Below are 27688 nucleotides of genomic sequence, written 5' to 3'. Positions count from 1 at the left end.
AGAAAATCCTTTCATCTCAGATCTGTACTTCCAAGCTTGGAAGCATGCAAGCACAGACACAACGCACCAGACCCTCAAATTCAGACTTCTCACAAAATAAGACCTCTGTGTTGTTAAATTTTATTAATACACAAGAAGCAGCTATTTATGTTTAAACAGATGTTATTCAATTATGCTCGAAATGGGCACGGTAGTCGGTGGATTAGAGAAAAGCTCGTATAAAAGCTTTGCTCTCGAGGCTGACCTCTCAGACGGAGCGCAAGGGGAGGGCACGCACATGATCTAACTTGCTTCTCCAATTTCTCATGCTGAAATGTGGACCGCTGCTCTATTTTTGGCAGACGAGCCTTTCGACATCCAGCAGAATGTAACGAGAGGGATAAGACCGGAGAAGACAGAAAACGACAAACAAACGGCCCCGAACAACAACGCCATCTGACAGATAAGAAAATGGATTAGCCACTATGTCTGTTTGCTCAGTTGTCTACCTCTGTGGGGGATTAACGGAGTGTAAAATGACAAGAAGCCTAGCTGTGTGGAACAGGAGTCGACACTAAAAACACTGTGTCCGTAATAACATAAACATCTCATATACCTAGGGGATAAACACTCTTATAGCATATGGTTTTATTACACCAAAGTCTTAAGAAACTTTATTCTAATTAAGTTTAACAATAACAGGGTTTGTAAAACTACAGACAACCGTTGCGTCATTCGTGCTTTGTAGTCAAAATCTTTCAGGTTTCCCAAGGTATTTTCCTTTCCTAACTTTATTCAAAAAACACAGAGAACACTGAGGAGACTCCAATGAAACTACATCCCAAAACAGGCAAACAAGCCACACACATATGTGTATACTTGTTTTCCCAAAAGGCTATACAACCAGCCATGTGGTATTTTTAGGCCAATTATAGATAATCACAGTGGGAGCTGGTACGCAGAACTGAGTTAAGAATCTGATAGTCTATACAGAAAACCTTGGTCTACTTATGTCTTTTGGTATACGCAAAAAAAAAAACGTCTTCCTGGGCGGAGTATATCATCCCGTCTAGATTAGTTGTTAGCTTAAGGCAGTGCGTGCAAACATGCGTGCAAAAGTTGTTTGCAGAAAACAAATAAACTATAAAATGTATGTTTAGGTTGAGACATGATCTCATTCTGTATTTCCCACCCCACCCAAACACAAGTAGAGTCAGCATTTGACCACTTGCTACCCAACTTAAACTACTGTAGAGTTGGTGATTTTAGTTCTTTAATTGTTTAGTTAAATAAAGAAAAAAATCTGCAACTATTTCGATGATCGGTTAATCATTTAAGCCCCATTTTTCAAGTAAACATTTGATGGTTCTTAAATTTCTCACATTGGACTTACATCACAGTAAATAAATTGAATATTTTTGGGGTTTCGGACTGTTGGTCGGACAAAACAAGACATTTAATAATGTCCCCATGGGCTCTAGGAAAATGTGATGTTTTAACGATGAATCTAGAGCTGCAACAATTAATTGATTAGTCAACTATTAAATTAATTGCCAACTATTTTGATAATCAATTAATCACTGAGTATCTATTTTTTATTTTTAAAGTCAAAACATTCTGATTCTAGCTTCTTAAATGTGAATATTTTCTGGTTTCTTTACTCCTCTATGAGTTCACACACTACAAGATCTTTCAAAAATCCCCGATGAGGTCTCCAAACTACGTTTTTTCACGTGTTCACATAACAGCCTGTTTCCACACGTCTTTATATGTGATCAGTCACTGTGTTATGGGTCAAGTTTATTCATGCAAACATCCAACACCCTAGGTGCAACAACAACTTTAATCCGTGTTGCAAATGCAAATGCAAAGCATACAGTAAAGTTACTATTGTTACAGGTGACCTCTCCGTCAGGTTTCGGTTTCCCCTCAACCACGTGTCTCGCGCTCTCATCGGCTGTAGCTCCCTGACAGATCTGGATATTCAGCCTGCTAGATATCTGGAATGCATCTGCGATGTCTTTGGACAGCTTGCACATTTCGCACGAGCTCCAAGCCACCGCCGATTTTCTCTGATCTGGGGCTTTTATCGGTGAGTGGAAAATCAGGGCTAAAGTCGTGTAGTGTGAACTATAGGCATAAAACATCAAGCTACGAAATCTCAGGACTGGTTCCAGAGGGTGTCAAGTTTGGGAAACTGCAGCATGTTGACCTTCTGACGGCAGGTTGGCGGTAAGACTAGAGGTTTCAAAAACGCAAATTCCATATAGCCTTAAATCTCTTAACTTGATGCAGGACAAACCAAAGTACATAAGGAAGTGGTGAACTCCAAGTGTTTTAGGAACGTTACACTTCAGAGGAAATAGATATTCTTTGATAACAAGCAGTTAAGTAAGGAATTTCACAGTTGAAGCTTTTTCCGAACTTGTTCCATTTAACAACAAACTGGCTGCAAACAATCCCTTTAGAAAAGTATTAGGGGGGGAGGGCAAGAAACGTAATCCTCTCTTTAATCACTCTTGCTCAAACACTGCCTTGCTGTTAACTTCCTCTTTGTTAAACGAAAAACCTTTCGCAAGCTGTTAAGCTCTTGGACTGCAAATGTTTTCTCATCCAGTGTTTCATGGTCAAACCTGTCTCCATATTGATAATTACTTTGACATGTGCACCAGAAAAACGTGTAAATTTAAGGGGAAGGGTAAAAGAATTAAGAGGAGGAAGGTCTTTTCATGCGGCCAAAACAATAGACAAGCTACAGAGAAATCCCCCGAACATAGTCTGCAAACACTTTTTACAACCGTAGCAAGTCGGTACAAACTTCTCAGCCACCTCTCCCCTCGCTGGTAGAAAATTCCAGTTGAAGGGGGGAAAAAGCCACGTCTGCTCCTCCCCACTGTGTGGGTTTTGTTCTGCTAATCAGACCACATGCCTCAAGGATTCAGGAATCCAAGAGCTCTCAGCCAGCTCCTCTCATTCCACATACAGCCGCAGCAGCCTGTGACAAACTATTCAGTGTGTTGGGGGGTTAAAGACTCTATCCATTCATAACACTGTTCAACCCTCCCTCCCTCCTCTCCTAATCTCACGCAGTTCTTTACCCTCACCACCTCCTCCTCCTCCTCCTCCTCCTCTTACCCCTCACATGCCCTCTCACCACAGTAGAGCCCTTTTTTTTTTATCTATCTGCATACTGCACACTGGGTCTGAATAGGCTCATGGTTTATTATTAGACTATGGTCCAACCGCACACCCACTACGGTTTTAAATAGAAAAAACAGAGCTAGGCCTACATCGAAAGTCTTGATATTTGGCTTTCCCTTTCCCCTCGCTTGTTTTTCCCTTCTCATTCTGGTTTGTTTCCTCCCTGGCTCTCTTGCTACTCACGCATTGAGAGGCGAAATGAGGCACACTGGAAATCTGCAGCCTGACAATGGAAGACAGCTGCTCTTGCTGCATAAGTCTTTCATGAGCTGAATTAGTGGTACAAGCCTTTGCTCTCCCTTCCCCCCACACATGCCTCCCCTTCATAGTGAGCCGATTCCAGACACAGCAACACACCTCGTGGAAAGCTTAGGAGAGAGAGAAAGACGGGGAGGGAAAGACAAAGCATGACAGGGGCTTTGTTTGACAGCTCTGTGATTGCTTTTTGCAAAAGTAGCTCAACATTGTTTTGTGTCCCTGCAGAAAACCAGCACATCAATTCTTAATCTGTGTTTGAAGCGGAAGGTAAAAATGAAGTTCCTTCTTCATGATACTGATGTTAAAATAAAACTATTACCAAGTTGCCAGACGCTTTTACAGACTGCAGATATGACCACACTGTTATATACTGAGGCTACATCCACACTAATATGCTTTTGTTTTGATAAGCATTACTTTTGCAACGTTTACGCCTAGCGTCCACACTACTACGGCGTTTAAAACGGAGATGTTTGAAAACGCTGCTGATCCATTTCAGTTTAAAACTTCAGGGTTGCGTTTTAGTCTGGACGGACAGAAACAGAGACCTTTGAAAACGATGATGCAGGCACCCACGTTCACTTCTTGATCGGGTCTTATCAGTCATGTTTTGTCCTTCTCCGATTCGTCACGCCTCCTTCACATGAACATTTTTCCGGAAGAAAACAAATGACCTCAGCCTCGACCACCAGTGGTTAACATGGATAATGTGTTACAAGCTTTGTTTTACATCAATTCCTGTTTACATCGGCACCCGCATGCCCAGTGTTTGTGAATGGTCATATGCGTTTTCAGGCTTAGTATGGACGGAGATTAATTCTGAAACAGCCCTAAAACGCTTGTCTGGACTTTTTAAAGCAGCTGTGGACACAAGAATTGATGTAAAGCGCTCAAATAATTGCTTGCCTTATGCACATTTAGGCAGCAGTAGCATTGTAAAATGCTGATAGCATAGACAACAACGTCAGCAACGCTCGTAACTTGTTATCCATGTTGAAATTAACCACTGGTGGTCGAGGCTGATGTCTTTTGGTTTTCTCTGGAAAAGTCATTCACAAAAAGGATATCAAATTTGTGTTACAGTATGTTTCAAGACAAAGGCAGCTGATCTCTGATACACTTCACAAACTAGATGATAAAACAGAACAATCAAAAATGACTTCTCAGAGATCAAAATCTATTAAAACACATTAAAACAATTATAATGATGAAAGAAATCTAACACTTTTTAGGTTACGAAATACCAAAAGAGCTTCAGATTATAGGTATGAACACTTAATAAAAGCAGAATACTAGAGCCAAGCTATCCTAATAAAAAAAGGAGCAACAATATGGCATTCACACTCCCAGCATGCAGTCCGGAGGTTTATATGCACCTTGATTAGCTGTGGGGAAAATAGTCAGGCACGATTTAAAAACAGTACTCTGTTGATTAAGACTGTCTGTCTAAAGACTGGAAAACATTTCTTTTATAAGATAGATCATTTTTAGAGGATCTATGAACCAACTATGCAATTGTAAGTTAGGGGGGAAAACATGTTGATGAAAACCTGCCAACAAGGCTCTCATTGCAGAATTGGATCCTTTCACTAGTAAGATGAGTCACACTCAATACAACAAGGTCTTTTTTTCTCCAAAGTTTTCATTGTTCCAGATAGCACTTGTGGTAAAAGCAAGCTTACTTTACACTCAATATCAAAAGTGACAACAAATCCCAAAAGCCTCCAGGAAGCGGTGAGATCATGGGACACAAATCAAGCTAAACATCCACTGGGGTCAAGGTGACTACAGGCAGTAGTGTTTACGACTGGAAAGACCTGGTTCCAGTATTAAATATTTCCAAACAAAAAGCCTGTGGTTCCTCTCGACAGGGATTTCCTGAGCAACAAGACTATAAACTTTGTGGGCCGCGGCATTCTTCTTCTAATTCAATATCTGAACCTGTGGTCTGCTGTGTGGGCTGGGAGGAATCTGCTATAATGGAGGCTTAGGCTACAACGGTTCTCTAATATAGATTTCTCGGGTGAAGGTTGATGGCCGGTCTATACAGCGATGTGAATCTGAAAATGTTTGTAAATGTAATTGGTTTTTCACTGCAGCAGAGTGAAGCGTAGGTGCAGAAATACTGGACTGTGCCCTACGTAGAGCTACAGAATGATTTTTGTATATGTTTGATGCACATATCTCTTATATTCCGTATTTTTAAGGCTGACCCGAATGCTTCGAAGCTTTGACTGTTGCCATGGTAATCAACCTCTAAATCAGTATTCAATGCTTGTTGTGTTTTTTTTTATATATACAGTAAGTATGTAATAATAATGTATAAATCCCCAAATAGCCCATGAAATAAGAAATAATCCCACATTATTCATTATATACATTCAAAATTAATTATGAGTTATTCTCAGATGGATTTCGCTGTTTGTTATGTGTAGAGGTACGTATATGTACAGTAGTTCGCCATGCCGCAAAGCTTCGAAAATTTCTCACCGAAACCCCAAAAAAGTCTTTGGAACAGCCCTAGTTTGATGCACATATTTGTCATTTTTATTATTTATTCATATTACTCTACATATATTGTGTTATATATTGCAGCATTATGTACATAATTTACATTATATACTGTATACTCCTTTATTGGTATTTTTCTTATATTTCTCATTTCTTATTTTTCTTTTTTTTTTTATATAACTCTACATATATTGTGTTATATATTGTAGCATTATGTGTATAATTTACATTTTCCATACTCTTTTATTTGTATTTTTCATATATTTCTTTATGCTTCTATAAAAGGGCAACTGTAACATCCCAATTTCCCCCTGGGTATCAAAAAGTATGTTGGATAGTGATTAGTGATGGAAATAAGCTAATGAAATCCCTACAAGGAGGAGGTTTGGGAGATAAAATTTGTGTAATAAAATAAACCGACTTAAATTATGTCTACATTTGCGGCGCCTGTCTTTCAAGGTCCAATAATGTACAAACTAAGACTGGGGCGTTATCTGGAATGATAATATATTGAAAATGTGTTTCAAAAGTTTCATTATTGTCACTTACAGGCTGACTGACTTCCTCCGATAAAAGGAAGAGACAGCAAGCGTAAACAAGTTGGACGTAAAAACACTGAAATTGCGGTTATTTGGCAGCATTTGGGGTTTGTACCAAATGACGAGAGAAAGCCAACTAATCTTGGAAGCTGTGTGTATGGTTTGTGGCAGCTTGAGATGGAAATATTAAAAATGTATTCCCATCTCAGAATCAACTGTGAGGTTGTGTTCGTCTGATAAGCCCTCACCTAACAACATAATTATCAATAAGCATGTTTGAGAAAAAAGTAAAATACAAAAGATGGGGTGGAAAACATGAACTGATGCAATTATGTTTGATGTTAAAGCCCATATTATTTCAATCCTTGTTTTGTTTTTTTAACCGCTGTACATTTATGGAAGGTTTGAAGATTAACATATTGTATGCCCTATGAAACTGACATCTGAAAATATCAGCGTTTTGCTGCGGTTTATTTTTTCCATCATGTGAATACACAAGCCATTTTGATTTACACTGATTCTACTGGCTGTTTTGATTTGCAAAGGCATGTCAGTGAGGGATAAGACGCTGTAAACCTTGAAAATGTGCAGTATGCATGGTATGCATCTTAGTCTGCGGAAAAAAAGGAGTATCCCTGGGACATGCACGATCACATTAAATGAAAATATAAAAGGCTTAACCAATGTTAACATTACTACATTTATTTTTATGCCCATTCTAGCAGCTGTTCAGTGATTAAAAAAGAACAAAATGTTCAACATGTCTGTTATTAACGTCCTTGATTTTATTTTCATACTTTATGGAGTCTAGTGTTTTGTTTTGCCTACAAGCTCAAACCGCTTCGCATTATTGTGAAGGCAGCTGCTAATGGCAGACGTGGAAAACAATTAGAGTCAAATGTTTTCTTCCTGTAGTAGTGAGGGACTCCCCGAGGGTGAATGCTTCAAACAGGCAGAGGAAACAACACAGAAATCACAACAGCAATGAAACTGGGGCTGGCAGATAATTCCATACTATCATTTATCAACGTTCTGTGGAATCAAATAATTGATTATATGAATATGTTTTGTTATTTGTTCAAAACTCTGTTGTCCAATGTTAGGGGTGGGAAAAATAATGTATTCAACTATGTATCACAGGTTTTAGTTTTTTTTACGATTTTGAAATAGATTTTTTTAATGTGAGAATCAATATATTTGCATCATTTGAGTGTATGCTGAGGTAGAGGGAAGTTACCGCTTTTAATGTTGTAGTCTGAGCAACGTGACGTCATATCCGTTCCGTATCCGTCATACCAAAACAAACCGCAGCGACGCGAAACGAAAGTGTCTGCATGGATACAACCTGCACTCTCACATTTTAAATCCAAAGTGGTAAACTTATATACAAAATACATATATGGAAATAAGATTGATTAGATTATATTCACCAGAAGTATAAAACATTACATGTCCCTTATAAAATAAAAAATAAAAAAACACTAATCTGAGGATTAGTTAGTTAGTTAGTTAATTGTTGGGTTGCTGGAAAAAAAATAATAGATAATGTCTGACAATCACTGATATATTTGACTTCAGGACATCTCTGACTACATACATGCTGAAAATCAAACATTTTTACTGTATCAATGTAGATATTTTCCCAAGTAAAAGTCCCTAGAAGTGTATGACCCAACTTTTCCCAGTGTTAAAAAGTCAACCAAAATTGCAATAAGTCGTAATATCGAATCGCAATACTTAAAAATCACTATACATATCGAATCGGCACCCAAGTATCGTGATAGTATTGAATCGGGAGATGGGTGTATCCCAGCCCTACCAAATATATGATTTGAAGAAAGCTGCAATTAAAAACTAACAAATTGAGTTATTCAGAAGGATAGAGAGAGAAGTTTAAACCCCGACTTCACAGAAATGGTCGGACACAGCCCTAATCATCGGAAAGGTGTGTATAGAGGGGATTTCCAAAGCTATTCAACCGTCTGACAAGCAGTTCTGGCAGTAAACTGGCAGCTTAATACATCACTAATGTCTGCAAAGAGTGTAGATTTACAGATGACAATGCTAAAGATACACATTTGTGCGAGATGCAAAGGAGATCTAACATATTTGAACAAGCACTTCAATACTGTCAGGCAGTTAATAAAGCAACAGCTCTGCTTATCTGCTTTACTAGAACACGGACAGGTAAGCTAACAGCCTCACTTTGTAGTGAGCTTCTTGATGTAATTTACTCCCCTTCTTAAAATAAGTCACAGTCTCTCTTCTCTCCCAGAGCCTTTAAAAGCCCTGGCGCTACTTAAAAGGAATGAGCTGTAACACAATAGCAACAGTCAGCCGGACACAGAGAGGCGAAGAGAAAAAAAAAAACTCGAGCTAGCTCTCATGAGATCCCTCCACCACCCGAGCTGGACATCAGCAGCAATGCAGAGCGCTGCTCTTTCATTCAAGTGCTGCCTTTCCTTTCTCTCTCCCCACTTCTCAAAGTAACGCTGCCAATGTAATTTTCCATGAGAGCCGCTCCATTTATCAAGGCCAGTGGCACATTGAGGCAGCCTTACTCCTCTAGATTTGTATAATGAGAGGTGGGAGAGTGAGACACACTCAGAGGTGGTTAGCACTTGTACGAAGGAAGTAGAGATGATTTATTCAGCATCCGAGAGCCAAAGCTTTGGGGAGCTTTAACTTAGGACACAGACAATGTAGCCTCGCTATTACACCTCTACCATGGAGAACAAGACTGCTAGTGAGACACATACTGATTAGTGCTTGGATTACACCGGACGAGGGACAGCTACTTCTTTTAAAGCAGCAGTCAAGATGTAACAAGGCTAACAAACTTACTTCCCAACAGTAATTGTTTTCTTTAAAGTGCTCTATTCGATATCCAGAGCACTAATATAGCAGCAAACCAATATTTGCTATATAAGAATTAGGTCTGTCAAAGTTAACGTCATAATAACGCAAATTTGTTTTAACCCCACTAATTTCTTTAACGCATTAACGCAACTTGCGATTGCAAGGTTGTAGCGGGCTCAGTTTTAAAGGTAGAGTGAAGATACTGGTATCATTTGAACCTAGAAAAACCTAAAGAATCCATTGGCACCAACCATGTCATACTAGCTTGTTGGTAAGGAGGCTAAATAACGCTCCAAACTTTGGCAAAGAAAAACTGGCCATTTTCAAAGGGGTCCGTTGACCTCTGACATCAAGATATGTGAATGAAAATGGGTTCTTGTGTTGTTAATTGATTTTCAATAATAAATATACACATACATTTGCATAAAGAAAGCATATTTGTCCACTTCTGTGTTGATAAGAGTATTAAATACTTATGGGAAGGCATATAATAGCACGACATTACAAGAACATTCTGTGTGTCATGAGGACGCATTTTAGGCTTTTTTGCGTGTCATTTGTACACCCTGAAACAAAACTACGGTAATGTACACAGTTAGGTTTAGGCAACAAAACCACTTTGTTAGGTTAAGGAAAAAACATCATGGTTGGGCTTAAATTAAGTATATAAACTAAGTAATACATGTATGAAAACAATGTAACATAAGTATGGCAAACAAACAAACATCACTCAAAAAGACCTGACAAACATCATTAACGTAACTTATAAAACAAATCACCGGTCTCCTGGTTAATAGTCGTGTGTTTGTTGGACCCATCCACATTCCCAACCGCCTGCCATAAGCAGTCTTTCTCGCTTTTTATTCTACATCACTAGCTCCGAGTGTAGCATATTTATGTAGATGTATTTACATTGCAGTCAGTACAGACTACATGGCGTACAAATGACACGCCAAAAGTAAGAAAGTCTATTGGACGCTATGACTTGCTCCATTCATACGCCTTTTCGTACGAATGGGCTGGGTGTCAGCACTAGGTTTGGATCCTTCCTTACTACATCCTCCCTCTTCCTTAAGTGATGAAACATTTCAGTTTCTCCATGTTGAGGTTAACATGGCAAACTGACTTACAAAAAATGCACTTTTTAAAAAAATGCATTTTTTTAGCCATTACCTAGGGTTGCCAAACTAAAAACGGCTCTTAAAGCCAAAATGGCTGTTAGCAGCAATATAATCACATCCTTTTTATCACGTTCTCAAGGATACCTTTCACCAGCTAGATTTGAAAACCGTTGTGACCTCTCTCTCCTTTATTCAGCGTAGAAAACCAATTCATGTAGCTCTCCCTCTAAAGCCTTTTCATTCTAAATACATTATGATTACAAAGACTTTCCTGAAATTGCCTTTCATAGCAGTCAGCCCAAGGAGACTCTACAGCCTGCGTTCACGACTGGGTGTCCTGGATTTAAGGAATCAAACAGGCTTCCTCGCAGCCCATCCCCCACGCCACTTTCAGAGCAGCAGGAAAAACGACGAAGGCGTGCTTTGCACCAGCTCCCTCCCCCACACACACTGCTCCACCAGGCATTGCTGGGGCTTGTGGGATTAAGAATGGAACACGATGACAGACAAAAACAGTCCTCAGCACCTCCCTGCTCTGCTGTCTTTTATACTGCCAGAGCATGAAAAGGCCGCTACAATAGACACAGCGATAGATCAACTCTATGAGTGAACAAGATAAGTGTGGGTGAATAGCTACACAGATCTTTATATTGTTCTTGTAAGATTATGTCGGTGGAGAAATTGTGTGAAGAAAATAAAAGTGGAACGAGAAGTGACATTTACTTCACTTCCCAGGCGTAATGTGGCTGACAACGTCTATTATATTCTTGTCTGACATTGGTACTTGGTTTTACTGGCTCGTGCACAGTATATAACACGGTCATGGTTAAATGCAACTGATGTTGGCTGGTATACATATTTAACATGGCATATGACATTTTTAAATCATGATCCTTTTAAAATGAATGAATCCTCTGCTGTCAAGAAGAGGGGGAAAAAAAAAACATTTCCTGTAGCTGGTCTCAGAATCATATTGGTTAAGGGTGCCCTTATTCACCATGTGGTGATAAAAGAGAAAACAGCTGTAGGTCTTTTTTAATGCATCACATGTCAGACAGCTTCAGGTAATGGAGTGCACCTCCAAGCCGGCTGTAAACGACGGGCTATCACAAAGCACAACTTCAAGAACCCTACAGTGCTGCTCGGTCCTATTGTGCTAATTCACACCATGAAGATTAAACTGATGAAAGACAGTATTGTTTTAAAGCCCCCCTTCAGTGTATTTAGGCATTTCTATGATATTTCCTATTAATTTCCTGACTAAGTTGATTAACCACTCTGTTTGCCAACATTTTTTGTACAAATAACTTAATTTTGTGTTCAAAGTTTAAAAAAAGAAGGTTGTTGCTAGGCTTGCCACGGTAGTCTGTGTTACCGGTGTTACACGGTGGTCAGGCAGACACCGATTACATTACGTACCACTGCCCCCGCCGTTATTTGGTTTGTTTTATAGAAATAAAACCCATTTAGTTAATTTTCTCGTACCAGCGCCGTGTTATCAGTGCAGCAGCCAGACGGCTGCCTCGCCAGGAGGAGACGGTAATAAGGAGGGCGAGTGAGAGAGAGTCGGTGTGTTGCGTTAATTAATTTGTGGTCTGATAAACAGTAAATCTAAGCTGGTTTGATCTAAACTGGGTTGAAAAATGATGCAATCTGGTTGCCGTGGTAATGAATTACGTCCAAGTATTAACCACACCCCCATTCTCTGCTTAAGAAAGAACGTTAACCAAAAAACAGGAAGTAACACTGGCTGTAGGGGGGGCTTTAAAGATACTTTTCAAAGACAAATGCAACTCCACAGTTGTATAATTGTTGCTGGCTTCTGGAAAATAAAAGATAACTTGAGTAGTTGTCCACTCATTTCAACAACTGAGTTCAGGGCACAATTGAACTTTTACATCAAACTCCAAAATATGCTGACAGGCTAGCATAGCTTCATTTAGAGTTAAACTGTCAAAACAGAACAATGTTTGTATGTGTATGCCTTTGTTATACCAAAATACTTAACGTTTTTTTATACAAATGTATTTAAAGTTGCGTATTGCTTTCATCAACTTTATATAAACTATTCATGTCAACTTTGCAATTGACCGAATAAAACCTTGATTTAATAACTGCCTTTGACAAGGTGAATACATCTCAACACCAGTCAGTGAAATAATGTAACACAGCACCAAACAAATCCATCCAGCATAAAAAGGTAAAAAGAAAAACTTACCTTTTCATTTTTCACCTTCTTTAACGTCTTGCATTCACCGTTACCATTTTCCACCTCCTCTGGTTCAGTTTTTGCAGTCAATGCTGGTACTATCCCTACAGGTTCAAGTGCAATATTCCCCATTTGATTGGCTTCTGCCAAGTCTGTTGATTGTGTGTTCTCAAAGGTTGCGTTACGACTATTCCCCAAAGCAACTTGGGCTTGAGACACAACATCCTTCTCCGCAGCGGCTATTGCCACGATTGGGGCTCCTTCTGTTTTGTCCTTCTTACTTTTCCCACCAGCCCCTTCTTTCTCCTTTTTACCACTCAGCACACCTCTGGAGGCTTTGCCCCCTTTTTCCATGTTCTTCCCAGAGGTGGAATTGTTGCCAGCAGCTGCTGCACCCGCTGCCGTGCCCGTTGGCTCAACTTGAGTCCGTCCTGTTTCTTTTTTACCCCCATCACCAGCTGAAGCTTTGCTACTATTGTCTTTAGAGTTCTTACTGCGCTTGTATTTGGATTTGCTTTCCTTGCCTTGAGAGCCAGACACTGGACTAACAAACCGGATGTTGTCGGGCAACGCTGCCACTGCACTGGGAGGTGCCGCCATGCCGTCCTTGGTGCCAGACATCTCAAGTTTGTCCTTCTCTAAGTCAGCGTCAAGGTCAATAATCAGATTTCCAACACCGATATCCCACTCATCCCCGCTATCGTAAGTGTCCACCGCATTAGAGTCCACACCTTTCCCGCCTGCAGTGCCACCACTTAGGGACATTTTAGTGCCAACGGCCCAGGATTGCCTCAGTGAGGTCCGACACCCTCTCAGACGGTTGGGACTCGGGGGCAAGGGTTAGAGAATCCTCACGGTCTACTCGTCCCGGTCCCATTTAACCACATTTTGTCCTAGAAAGAAAAGAGAAGAGTTATATTAGTCTTCTGACATAGAAATAGCAGAACTACGACTCTGCCATCACAGAACAGAGCATTTCATTGGGTACAAAAAAAAACGTTTGATCACGAGCCAGTAATTCTCATGATCACTGCGCAAACCACTATGGTAATACCCACTGGTGTGACAGCACTGCCCCGAAACCCTCTCCTCATAATCACTTCCCACAGTCGTCATGGCAACCATGGGAAATGTAGCTTAAATCCTGCTTTGACAGCCAAGGTGGCCCCACTGTTCTGAATGACTGGCTCTCTTTTCACAAGGCGCTGCTGATAGTGTCACTGCTGATAAATAAGGAGTAGCTGGCCTCACACACCCCCGCATGGTTTATGGAGCCGTGCCTTTTCAACTCCAGCACACAATGGTAATCTTGCATTAGCAGAGGAGCTTAAAAACATGAATGAACCAGTGTATGGCTCGGGAGAACATCGGTTTGTTGTATTTGCTTACACAATATAGCCAAAAGGTCACCATGTTTCATATCTTTCAGCACATTAATTCGAGGACGGATCACAATTTTGGACAAAGAGCAGATCCACATGGATATAACAAATCACGTCTTCAAAATGGAACCTCAAGAAATTAACCCTCTGGGATCTGGGCCATTTTTTCCCATTACTAGGGCCTGGACTCTTTTAATATACTTAATGTGTATGAATTCCGTACTGTAAGGCACAAGCACGTAATTGATTGCCAGTTTTTTCAGCACAACATGGGCTATTTGTATAATATATATATATTATATGCTGCAGTGACAGTGCATCCGGTGCATCCCTTGTGATATCACATGATATTATAAAAAGTTATAATACCAAGAAATCCCAAGAAAAAGTCAAACGGAAATTGAATGTTTCAACAATTCATTCACTTTCTACAACAACTATGTGTAAAGTTTACTATCCTCACATTTGTAGCCCAAGGCCTCAGGTGAAACCCCCCCATAAATAAAGACTATTACACAGACAAACAAAACATTTATCCCAATAGAACTGGCATTATTATGCAGCTCTCTGCCCTTTTGCCGACCGCGTCACTTCCGCGAGTGTCTTTAAGTAGCTCAATACACTTCAGATAACTATCTTCATGTATCTATTTATTCTCTGAAGGCTGCTTCCGTGTTGCAGTAGATTTCTAAATGCTCAACACATGAAATAGAGCTCTTTAATCACGTCTGTAAATCAGCGATGCGCCATTTTGCAACCGTCATTGGTGCAGTAATTTGCACACGGTTCACCGTCTAATGTCACAGCTTGTGATTGGAGAAGACAGAGTCAACATGTCTGCCAGAAATATCATTCACCTAAACAGTAACGTTGAAGAGTTGTTTCTGTTGTCGGCATTGGATAAATAAATACATAAAACATCGGATTATCACTTTTATAATTTTCCGAAGATACCACAATGTTTCTTTGATGGATTACCAAACCTCTGGATGGATTATAAAAGCCAGTGACGGTTACTTGAAACGGTGGAACGGTGCACTAAAGGATAGTTTTTAAATTAATTTGCTATATGCATCCGTTACAGAGATATTAAAAAAAAAAAGAGGGTTAAGGTTTCCTACTCAATGTTTACAATTCAGAATAAATATGTTCTCAGATTAGGGTTTATGGTTTAAATGTCCTTCTTAATATTTGCAAATCTTTCTTTGTGAAATATGACAGCGATTGATTGCAAAGAGAAACAGTGAAACATTTTAGCATCAATGTGAAAATCTACTTGTTTGGGGTTTGTGTGTTTGGCTGTGAAAAGAAATCTCTTTAACACCTTTAATATGTGTTTATAGTTATACATTGAAATTATGCAGAGGAATTATTAATGTAAAACACATTGAGTTTCCCTTGTGAATAACACATGCTATATAAATACAGTTGGCCTTGGCAGCTACATCAGTACCATTACTGCTCTTTAGTACTCGCCTTCAGCATCAGCCAATTAGTTTGTCTATTTTAAATACTACAACCATGGCTATTTGGAATAGTAAAAAATCTTCAGTGAGTAAATTTTTTATTTTTTTTTAATGGCTTCCTGTACAAATAACCATTACTGACACTGATTCATATTCATGTAACTGTTTCTTTTCATTGTATACCATTGCTACTCATGGTAGATGTTACAAGGCATCGACCAGAAGAAATACTTAATACTCCTATCTGTACTGAGAAAAAAGGTATCATTGCGTCTCATGGTTTAACCCCTCAGAAGCTGGAAATACACTGGTGCTGATATCAGTACGAGAAAAAGTCAATTTTCTGAGAATCTTGTGCTTACAGTCCCCTGAGAACTCACTGCATGTTGGTAAATAATTAACACTCACATCTGTAGTTGTCATCTCCCCGTGCGATAAAGAACATGAAGGATGAGGAAGCCCGAGCACAAAAGACTCTGGAGTGGTGGTAAGGGTGATGAGATCAATACCGCCTCAAACAGGCATGAATTCTGATGATTCTCTTTGTGCTTTGTACAAAATACAGCCAAACAGCTCGCAGAGGAGCCCTGGAAAGATCCTCACAAAATGATATACATGGGTTCGTATGTCTGATTAGTAGCCATGGTGTGTTTGCTTTGTGTTTTGCAATTTAAGTAATGAATCTTACATTTTCTAGTAGATATCTGAAATATTTTCTGCCTAGACTGGCAGACTTTTGCTGATAAATGTATCAATATTCATGCTATGGCATTTTAACATCATAACATGTTATTTCAACAATGCATTTACTTTACTTTACGACCTCTGGTAAAATGGTTTAATTCAAACTGCACCCTTGATTAGAAGCAACTTAACATTGAATTGTTTCCGCAAAGGCAAAACTAAAATAAAGTGGGAAATCAATGTGGGAATTTTAGAGTTGCTCCGATACCGATACAGTATCGGAAATGCCTCCGATACAGCCTAAAATGCTGGATCGGGTATCAGCGAGTACACGAGTCTATGCACCGATCCGATAGCATATTATCATATCATTTATTAGCTCATTTAAGCTACACAAGAGCAACAACAACACGTGTCACTTGCTACCCGATCGGTACTGTGCATGAGCAACTCTCAACAGAAATGAGAAGAAGCGAGATGGTTTACTTGTTAGCTACACCCATCATCAGCTCTGGAAAAAAAACAATCATCTAGCGGTGAGGTGGAACTACAGTGGCCGACGTGAAAATGTGAATGTCCCTATCTAGAGCCAGTGTTTGGTTTGTCCGTTCTGGGCTACTGTAGAAACATGTCGGCCGGCTCTGTGAAGAGGACCCACTCCCTATATAAACGGCTCATTCTAATTTAACGAGAATTCGTTTTTTCAGGTGATTATACTAAAGAAAACATACTTATTACTAATATACTCTGCCATTAGATCCCCCTAAATGTTACACACTGTTCCTTTAAGTGTGTTCTCTTAATTATATAAGTGAACTGAAGAATTGATAAAAACACTGTAAACAAGCATGATTTTCTAGTTATTGAGAGCTCCACTTGCTTAAAAAGTGTTGAATATCTAACCTCAACTTTATTTATTAGACTTGTCAATTTACAAAAGTCAGCAGACCTGCACAGCATTTAAACCACAAATTGAAACTGAAATTATTACAAATTCACTCTACATCCCCAGATCTATTAGCCCTTACTAAATACGGCTCATCCTGATGGGCTTATCAAGTCAAATCCTGAAGCTTCTCCGATAACTATGACAGCATCCAAAGAGATTGTATGGGGATATCAGCACATTTTCTGCTTCATTACTGTTGGGAGTACAATTAAATTAATCTCTCTATTATGGAAGAGCTCCAAGAAATACTCTAAATACCCATTTGTCCAGTTATGACACTGAAAACCCGACCAGCCCTGTTGTATCTTCCTCAGGAAATAAAGAGATGTGAAATACAACAACTGCTTTATACTGCTAAAGTGCAGATGCTACTGCTCCAGTCTTTAAAGCTGGGTTGTTCCCAACAAAGCAGTCATTTTGCACCATCTACCATTAGTCAGCTCTCATTAGAACAACAGTCCAAAATGGCAGCTGCATCACATAATGCACAGAGCTCATGTTGATTCAGTTAAGGGGCCATTCATATCACCCCCAGCAGAGACAGAGGTAAAACTGTTGAACAATCATTTGATCACCGTGCCTGCTTGTGCCTCACAGATGGCTCCCCAAAGGAACAACAGTCAGCGGCAGGTTTTGGAGGGCGGAGAGATGCAGCTGTCCCTGTTTGACTGGGTAAACAGTTGTGAGGTCTAATTTGTCCAACACCTCCACAAAAGAGAGGTTGTAACTCTATCGGCGGTTGACCTACTGTACTGCCCTTAGCTGGAACTGCAGCGCAAGCCCTTTTGAAAAAGCCCCGTCGAGGAAATGTCCCAGTGAGTGCCCTGTTGAGCGAAAGGCATGCAGGCTGTGCAACTCCCAGAGTGCTTGTCCTTTTTTCACAGATCCAGTTTCATTCAGCAATCTATCACAGGGGCCACATGAGCTGCAATGGAAGTGCAGAAAAAGGGCAGAGGGAAAGCGATTTCTGGTCGATTTGCTGTGCAACACATCTGAATCAGACCTGGCGTAATGTGGTTTTCTGCATGTGACTGTTGGGAACACTATCTGTGCATAAAACAGAAAGTAGAGGTTTGTCTATATTCGGGCACTGAATCTGTTCAGGCACAACATAGGACTTATTATCTGGCCATTTTGCTGACTGTTTTAACAACCCGATCTCATGAGAAAGCGTAAAAAATAGCACATTACATGGACATTTCTATCTGTCATGAGAACACATTTTAGCCTTTTCGCATGTCATTTTTACGTCATGCAACAAAACCACTTAGTTAAACATCATAGTTGGGCTTAAAATAAGTACATAAACTAAGTCAAATAGTAAGTACCGAAAACATGTCATACATTTAAAAATAACTGAACAACACTTTGGGAAACCTAACCCTCCTGGTTGAAAGTCCTGTGTTTGTTGGACCCATCCCACCCTAACACAATAAGCAGTCTTTCTTGCTTTTTATTCTATGTCACTAGCTCTGAGTGTAGCATATTTCGCACAAGTGTTTGTATTGCTGTCATTATAGACTACATGGTGTACAAATGACACGCCATAAGCAAGAACGGCCTTCTTACTGCATGCGAAATCACTTGCGAATTACCGTGTCATTTATAAGACGGGGCTGGTTTAAATGTGACAGACAGAGGTGTGGATCCAGACGGGTTGCAAAGCGCACAGGGAAACATGACAAGTGACTCCAACTGTGACTTTCGTTTCCCTTTAAAAAATGCTAAAACATCACTGTTTGTGTGCAGCCAGTTCGACATGGAATTCACCAAATATACATTTGCTTTCTTCCTACAGCAAAAATAACAGCATGTGATGGTTAACATATGTTTCAAGTCCCATATGTCAGAATGCAGAACAGGTAATTATAGTTTGAATTGCACAGATGAAAAAAAACGGCTTCTCAGCTCAGGCATAAATGAGATATGCTCCCAAATTAGGCATGTGTCGACAAGAAGATTTCACAGTAGGATTATCTGCGCCAGAACAACTTCAGTGCATGATATTATCACAATAATTACTGAAGTAAGATGAAAATCAGCTTTGACACGTAGTTACTTTAATGTTAAAAATCACAGTTTTATCCCATTTTTTATGGAAATACAGATCTGAGAAATGCTTTCGCCACAATGAACGTGTATTACTGGAGCCACTGTTCGTTGTTGTTCCTGCTATAATTACAATCATAATACACTTTGCTATGATGTTTTTATTTTTTATTGAGGTACATATGCGGTCATGATTATTGTCTCATCTCTGCTTCCAGTACTCCAAATCTCATTAAGGGCTGAAAGATGCTTCTCCAGAGTTGCTTTAAATTGTCTTGCAGAGAAGCCGGGGAGAGTCTGGGTTTGTCGTAGCTCACTGAGAAGATTTTAACACCTGCAAACTCTCAACTACATACCCTGCATAGCTGTGGCTCTGTGTATCAAACAAGCGCTGACTGGTTGAACAGCGAGGCATATGCAGAAGCACTGGGGTTGGGCCAACACCCGACGCATAACTAAAACAATAAACCAAACGTAAACGCAAAGACATGGTTTGTTTATTTTATGTCAGTTTTGTAAATTGAGAATGTTTGGTTTTGCTGACTTTGGTCAGACAAAATAAGCTCTTTGAGACATATTGTTGTATGTTGTAACCTGTGTATATATTTTTTTTCTATAGACTAACTAATTGATTAATAAAAGAAAACCAATAGATTACTCTTTAATTAAAATTATTAGTTGCAGTCCTTTCCACACCCAAACAAGGAAGTACTCTATGTAAACGTTCTGAGAAATTCCCAATCAAGATGGACTTTTTTGTGAGAACATGACAGGATGTTTTGTTCTTCTTGGCTGTACAAAGCCTTCCATAAAATTCAACCACCACTTCCTATTAAAGGGAAAGTACACCCTTGTAAATCCCCCGTTTAGCACCACATAACTCCGTAGGGATGTCACGATACCAGAAATGTAGTGGTCGATAACAATGCCAGTGATCGATACTCAATACCACGATAAAACACTAAAACAAAACAATAAACACTTTAGGTCATAATTCTCTCTCTAATATCTATTTTATATTGCTGTGGAAAAAAATCTCCTTCAAACAACTGGATTTATTCATTTATCTCGGCAAAAACTAAATTTTACAATTACATTTGAACATATCTCCATAACGTTATAATTTACCTTCGCCCAATACTCATTTTACTAAATAGAGCCTGAATGCATATGAAACGCAATGCATCCTCCGTTAACGTTAGCTGTTAGCTCTGCAGGACTGTGCTGCCCACCGGCTGCTAAGAGCTAACGTTAACTAGCTCTCGTCCTGCGGATCTCAAGACGGATTTGTTGTTCACAGTGTAGCACTATCAAAGAAAAAAATAGGGTGCATCCCAAGGATGCGTCAATAGTGAATTTACTGCGTCCTTACGGATTTTAAACGCCGTTAGTCTCGAATTGTAGATAAACGAGTACCGTCACATTTTCAGAATTTTGCAGACAACGTGGTTCTCGTGACTATAACTGCCCATAATCAGTTGGTTGACAATGTGCACAATAACAAGATCTGTACGTACTCTTTTAGATTTGTGGTTACAAAGTCCTTCTGATACGCATTCTGTTTGCAAGTCACTCGGACAGAATGCAACGAGCTGTTTGCAGATTACAAACCCACTGCTGCACTAACATAAGCAGGAAAAAACTAACTTGAGTTGTACAGTCTTGCAATGTGCACGCTTCGCTCTGCAGGTCATTTACAGGCAGGTCCCCGTCCAGAGAGCCCCACGGTAACCTCCGTGTAATTGGATTGTGTGCTTGAGCTGATTACCAAAATAGAAACGTACCAAGCCAATCCAGGTGATGGGAATCAGGAGTCTGTGGGTCAGCCGGTATCTTTATCAGTAAACATGTTAGCAACAGGAACGCCAAGAAGAAGTGCGACCTCACTGAAGCTCATATGAATGCAATTTTGTTGGAGGTCCCTATATTTAAACGTGTATTTTCATTTAATTACAGATTAAATGAGGTCACTTCGGGTGGTATTTGTAACATTCCCGGTATTATTGCCAAAGGGTTCATATTTTTTTTATCTGTGACTGCAGCAGCTTTCTGCTTCTCTTGGACTGGCAGTTGTATGACTCAAATCGACAGCAGCCAAATAAGTGTGAAATATGCAGATTGCTCTCTGGCTGATTAGGCTTTAATGTCCACGCTCTTGTGTGATGCACAAAATACAAGGCTCTCACACCACACTGCCTCAAACTGTATCAATCTCCATGGTAGTTTTCCAGTAAAGCGGGTTAAGTGCAGAAAACAGAAATACAGCGATTTATCTCTTTGTCTTTTGATAAAACCGGTGACTGATGATCCCCAGCAAGTATCAGTATCCTGCATGCTTTGTTCACTCTCACATCAAGACTACATCCACAGTAAGGAGGATAAATCAGTAAACAGAGTTTAAAATGACTTTTCAGGTCATTTGATTTAATCATAGTTCATAAATTCTACCCGTTAACCAGGCAGAGACTATTTCCTGTGCTGCTTCACACACTGTCGAATGAATCGCTATTTTATGTTTGCTGTGTCATCTGACATTAAATGCACATGATCAGCTATACTGACATTCAAAATGAGCGATCGCATAAAGACAGAGGCATCAGAAAGCTGGCTTCTTGACATTACTGCCGCAGAGCTCCTCGCCATGTCTGAGCAGGCATATTACATAGTTTACAAAATCCAAGACCAGCATTTTCTTATTACTTATGAAAACTATAGTGCGTGTTTGAAAAGCTTGTTGGTGTGAAAAACAACTGCTCACTGTGGACTAAAGGGCAAAACAGAGAAAAACAGAGGAAAAAACAAGATATGGTTAAAATTCCTGCTGACCATAAGTCCTACCCATTCATCCTGTTTTGTGCATGAACACATCACGCTAAGGAAGAAAACCACAATCTCAAACCAATTTCATAGGACCTCTCTCTGGAGCCTCCATTACAGCACCTAAAAAGCTAAAGCTAATCAACCTTCAAGTACATCCAGCCTGACTAACGTTTGGTTGTTTTGACTGAAAATTACTTCATGAACAAAGACCTCTGTTGCTAGGCAGCTGAGTGTTTCATGTTGAGTAGAAACATGTTCTTATCTAATTTAACCAATGCTATCTGAGGTCAGTGAGGCAAAGCAGGACAAGTTTATTTGTATAGCACCTGTCAACAACAAGCTAATACAAAGTACTTTGCATAACACATGAAAGGCATTAAGGTATTACATACTGGTATCATATGAAACGAGAACACCTAAGGAATCCATTGGTACCAAACACGTCATAACAGCTTGTCGAGAAGGAGGTTAAATAACAGTCAAACACATAACACTAGCTAATGTTTCCGTTAGCAACCGTTAGCTTACCAATTTAGCTAATGTTAAATAGCAACTCGCTGGACATTGTGGGTGTAACCTTTAATCCAGTTGCTGTATCCCTTTTTTGGGGATTCTTTTGGGGATCTTTACAGACTTCTCTGTCCACATTTGATTGTTTCAACACTTAGTTGGAGTACACATGTCAAATGTTTGGACCTCTTTACCTATCTTTAGCTATATAGCTGTCTGACTAGTTTAGTTTCCAGAGATCCTTGCCAGCCTGAGCTTGACTTAAGAGTAAAATGGCTGCCGTGCCAATATGGTCCATGTCTAATCATTATAAAAATCTAACTACACAGTTGTGCCAGAACAAAAGCTAGCCAAACACCAGTTTGCTACGACCAAATTTAAATAAACCAGTTACACATTACAATCCTAAAACATTACAGACTGTCACATTATTTAATAGTTCTGTCCTTCGGCTCAATCCTCAACTATCCAGTCAGATTACAAGCATGTCAAATAATTCATGGACACTGATCAATGTGTCGGTTCTAAAGAGAAACTTTTAAATTTCAAATCCTCAAGTAAGTGAGCACCAAAAAAAACATTGATGTTAAGTGGGCCAAAAGCACTGGAAGCATTTCGTCAAGCACAGAGTTTGAAGAGACAAATTAAAAACGAATCTTATTAGGGGAATTTTTTTTTTTTTTTAATGCAGACAGATAAGTGCATTAATGAGGAAAATGCGTGGGCTGGAAGTAGCTGACATCTTGAAGTGAAATGTCCAATAGTGGGGAAATGGAGATAACTGCCAACTAATTCAACTGAAGGCTATACACATAAATGAAGAGCTACTTGCACTGTAATTATGTTGTATACTTAACCGAATATGGTTTTCAGATGATCACTCAGCACTAGAAAAGCAGCCAGTTTAAAATATGAGAATGTTTTGGGGCAATTACAGATTAGTTGGCTAACTAATGATTAACTACATCTTTTATTTGGGAGGTAAACGTCCTTCAAATCAACATGAATCTCATCAATGTTTCTAGCTCAACAGCTTATGCTCACTTTGTTCTGTCATTTAATCTATTGATATCTCTATCAAAGACTTGCTCTCAAGGTTTAAAAGTAGCTGACAGATGAAGTCAGTTCTGTGTGAACTGAAATCAAATTGAGCTAAATATCAGACTTTTAGAAGTAAACAAACATTTGGCTTAGATGAATCAAAGCTTAATTAAGTGCATTTACTGTCATTTGATAACTTGCCTCAGTAAATGACCTTATCCTCATTCATGCAAGCTATGCAGTGCAGGCACACAAGTGCTCATTCTCTGTAAAATATTATCAGAAATAACTTCATTTCCAGCATGGTCTAAACATTATTTCCCAATCTTTGTAGGAAGAAAAACATTAGGTCTGGGACGATATATCTCCCGATTCGATACAATAATCGGCTGTAATATATTGCGATCTTTAAGTATTGCAATTCTATAAGTATTGTGATTCAATATTACGATTTATTGCAATTTTTGTTAACTTTTTTAACACTAGACCATGGGGAAAATTTTAATCATACACTTCTAGGAACTTTTACTTTGGAAAAATATCTAAATTGATGCAGTAAAAATGTTTGATTTTCAGCATGTATGTAGTCAGAGATGTCCTGAAGTTAAATATATCAGTCATCATCAGGCATTATTTATTAACAATCTTATTTCCATTTAGTATGTATTTTGTATACCCTTTGTTAAAACCTTATTTTCAAAACCAGATGTAGTCACACGTGTATACTTCCGCTTATTTCGCCTAGTCCGTCGCTAGCTCTCGCATCAGCTCCAGTCTCTTTATACATCCATGGTCAGCTCCATCGGGGCCGTTTGAATGCATTTAACATAAATTTCAGTATATGGGTGCTCTACAGTTGTAGCGTTGGCCAATTTGACCACGGAGATGCGGGTGACGGCTGGCTTGACCGCACGTTACCACAATACGATTATGTTTCTTGTCCATGACAGAGTTAGCATGCAGCTTTAGCCATGATGTCTAGCTCTGCTTTTCCTGGCAATGTGTGAAACCCAAAGTGTTTCAGTGTGTTTCAAGTGCTTTGTCGTTTCGGCTCGTTCCGGTTTGTTTTGGTTTGACGGATATGGAACGGATATAACGTCACATTACTCAAACTACAACAATAAAACTACCTCCAGTGAATTGATTTTTTTCCCAACCCTAGAAAACATTATCAAATATATGACATGTCCAAGGCCATCAGAATTTTGTCAAACCTAAATAGTGGTGACCAGTCTAAACTGGGAATTGGACCCACAGATGAGTACAAATAAATAATCAAATTGTGGCTTGTCTGTGGCAACAGCTGATGAATGTGAGACCCAGATCTTAAAACCTTGACAAGGTGCCACATTGATTTTTCCTGAGCTCAAAGAGGACTCAGGCAGAAACAAGAGAAGCTCCATTAACATGCTCAGCCATTGCACTCTGCCATGATTTCTGAATTACAAAAGCCTGTCACTAAGATTATCAAAACACTTCTCATTATCTCTGCTCACTTCATTCTATAATTGAGACACTCTGTCTCCATGCAAGTCGATATAGTAACAGCAGCAGCATCTACTGTGGCACTCTTGTTCGTGTTTGTGTAAAGTACGCTCACTGAGTGCATATTTAATGTCTCAGAGGAGAGACTTAAGGTTGAAATCTGTACTGAATTTTAATTAATATATCATTAGTATATCCATCTATATGGCGGAGTGTGGTTAAACACTAATATGGCAAATTTAGCATTTAAATTCTTGTGGAATTGCCCTATAAAGTATTATCTGAGCAGCACAATTAATCAGACATTATTAAGTATTACAGTTTTGTATTTCCACAAGTGAGAACTATAAAACAAGGTTTGTGTTATATCTTCAAATGACCAACATTAAATTTAAGATGGAGAAGTAGTTGTTGTAGTAGCTACAGCAGATCATTAAGCCAGAAACATTAATACTATGTTATTGGTTTCTGCAGTGTGAAGCAAAGGGTTGTATAATGATCTTAATATTACAGGAAAGACTGCCTTAGTTAAGAGTAAGAATAAGACAATCTTTCACTTGCTTTCATTTAGCTGCAGAAGGTTTCAGGAAGCTCTTCAAGTAGAAGCGGGTGTCATCTGCATAAAAATGCAACATTTTTAACATCTGAATTGTATAGATACTAAGAACCGGTGGGACCAAGTAACGAATTCTGTGATAATATTATATTGTAATATTATATTGTAATATATATTATATAATAGATAATATTAATTATAAAGAGGTATCTATAGTGACAGAGAACGATCTCCTTGATGTGAGCACCGCCGTTTTAATGCATGGGCTTACCACAAAAAAATATAAAAATCGTGCTTGACTTTGCTTGGTACTCCTGACTGAACGGGAATGGGACAAAGGGCTCTGCACTCCCAGGCGTGCAACAGGATGCTCCGCACATAAACATGCAACGGCATCGGGTTTTTTTTACCCCGACACAACCTGCCACAGGAGAAATAAAACCTTTTCTAGCAGCATTACATCAGACTGAGATCTGTTTCTCTTAGGCTATCAACTTCCCGACGTCACGTTGAGGTGGCCAATCACGTAACCGGCGATCAAGAGCTGTACAACCCTGCCATGAGGGGACAAAAGACGTTAATCGTTGTGCAGTCAATGGGCTATTAAAGCGACACTCCCACACTGCTGCACAACCCTGTGGAGAATCACCACAACGCCTGATCTGGTGTGAATGCAGCCTGACTGACTGACTGAGTGAGTGAAGGGTGAAAGGCGACTGACGCTCGTAAAAAGGAGGAGGTTCTCCTTTGTCATTCTCCCTCTTCCTCTCTGTGTGTGTGTGTATAAAAGTGCATATTCATGTATTAGCCTATGTGTGAGACATAACCTACAGTGAGCCGGCTTGTAACTTTTAGTGACGCAATGTCTGTATCATATATGTACGCTTCACTATGGGCTAATAATGATTATATGACTTGTATTTGGTGCCACAACAGTCATAAAATTAAACTGCAGTGCTAACTGTTGATGCATTATTGTATGCAAATTAAACAAGTAAGTAAAATGTATTGATATACTGTGGCACTTTTCACAGAGTCAAAAAGTGCTTCACAAAAAATCATAGAAGATGAAGTGACCAATTAAATGAAGCATAGCTGATGTTTGTGCAGGTTGGACGGGGCAACAGTTGAGCCGTGATGGTGCTTGGGGGAGGGCTCCGGGGCCCATGGTACTTTAATGTGGCCTTGGATGTGAGGGCTGTACCGGCAGTAGAGCTGGACTTTGAGACAGAGAGACACACTGTTCTATCCAATATAACTGTTTTATAATCTGACATCTAACATGATTAAGAAAAGACCATGAGAAAACACTAAATCACAAGACAAAAATCAGATATGCTGAAATGACCAACTAATAAATGTCTTTATCAATATGGACATAACATCCTAACTTGGATGAAAAGGGTTTTCAGTTTTTTTTTTAACAATTAAAAGTCTACTGTTGTACAAGAAGAAAAGCAAGGGAACTTCGGCATTAACCAAGACACTGAATTATTGAGAAGCATGAAAAGTACCAGTGGAGACGAGGGAACACTTGAAGTGCTTTGTTTTTACTTTAGTGTTGAGAAAGACACCCCATCCACAGAGTTGGTATAAATAAAACCTCAAGGTGTCTTCCCATTAGACATCGCTGCAAATGTGTTTCAGACTCAACGACTTTACTCTTTACTCATCGATTTTACTTTGCCGACAAAATGGTGTTCACACAGGGCGCCTGGGTTAGCTCAGTTGGTAGAGCGGGCGTCCATGTATTAAGGCTTGGTCCTGACCGCGGCGGCCCGGGTTCGAATCCGGCCTGTGGCCCTTTCCGCATCCACTCTCTCTCTCCCCCCTTTCAAGACTCTATCCACTGTCCTGTCATAAAAATGGAAAATGCCCCCAAAAAAATAACTTAAAAAAAAAAAAAATAGTGTTCACACATGACGACCAGAGGTCCACAAAATAAGAAAAGAATCTGACATCTTGTCACAAAAGACCTCAAAAGATGTGGCAGCAACATGATATGAAGGTTCAAAAGTTTAAGTAGACGAATCCAAAACAAAAGCAGTAGTAAACAAACATGAATTAGC

At 39.4% G+C, this 27688-nt stretch overlaps 1 protein-coding gene across 3 annotated transcripts in view; it reads right to left on the bottom strand.

The window, feature by feature from the left end:
* The window catches only part of znf609b (zinc finger protein 609b), a 102624-nt gene that overhangs the window by 58605 nt on the left and 16331 nt on the right, over positions 1-27688 (bottom strand). For all 3 annotated transcript variants that reach the window (XM_074621922.1, XM_074621932.1, XM_074621916.1), the window contains exon 2: positions 12687-13570. In XM_074621922.1, coding sequence (XP_074478023.1) covers positions 12687-13442 — 756 coding nt within the window. In that variant the 5' untranslated portion in view covers positions 13443-13570. The remainder of the gene's footprint in view (positions 1-12686; positions 13571-27688) is intronic.

Source organism: Sebastes fasciatus, chromosome 2 (genome assembly GCF_043250625.1).
Source record: "Sebastes fasciatus isolate fSebFas1 chromosome 2, fSebFas1.pri, whole genome shotgun sequence".
In the NCBI taxonomy this organism is placed as follows: domain Eukaryota; kingdom Metazoa; phylum Chordata; class Actinopteri; order Perciformes; family Sebastidae; genus Sebastes; species Sebastes fasciatus.
This window is presented reverse-complemented; position numbering and strand designations above follow the sequence as displayed.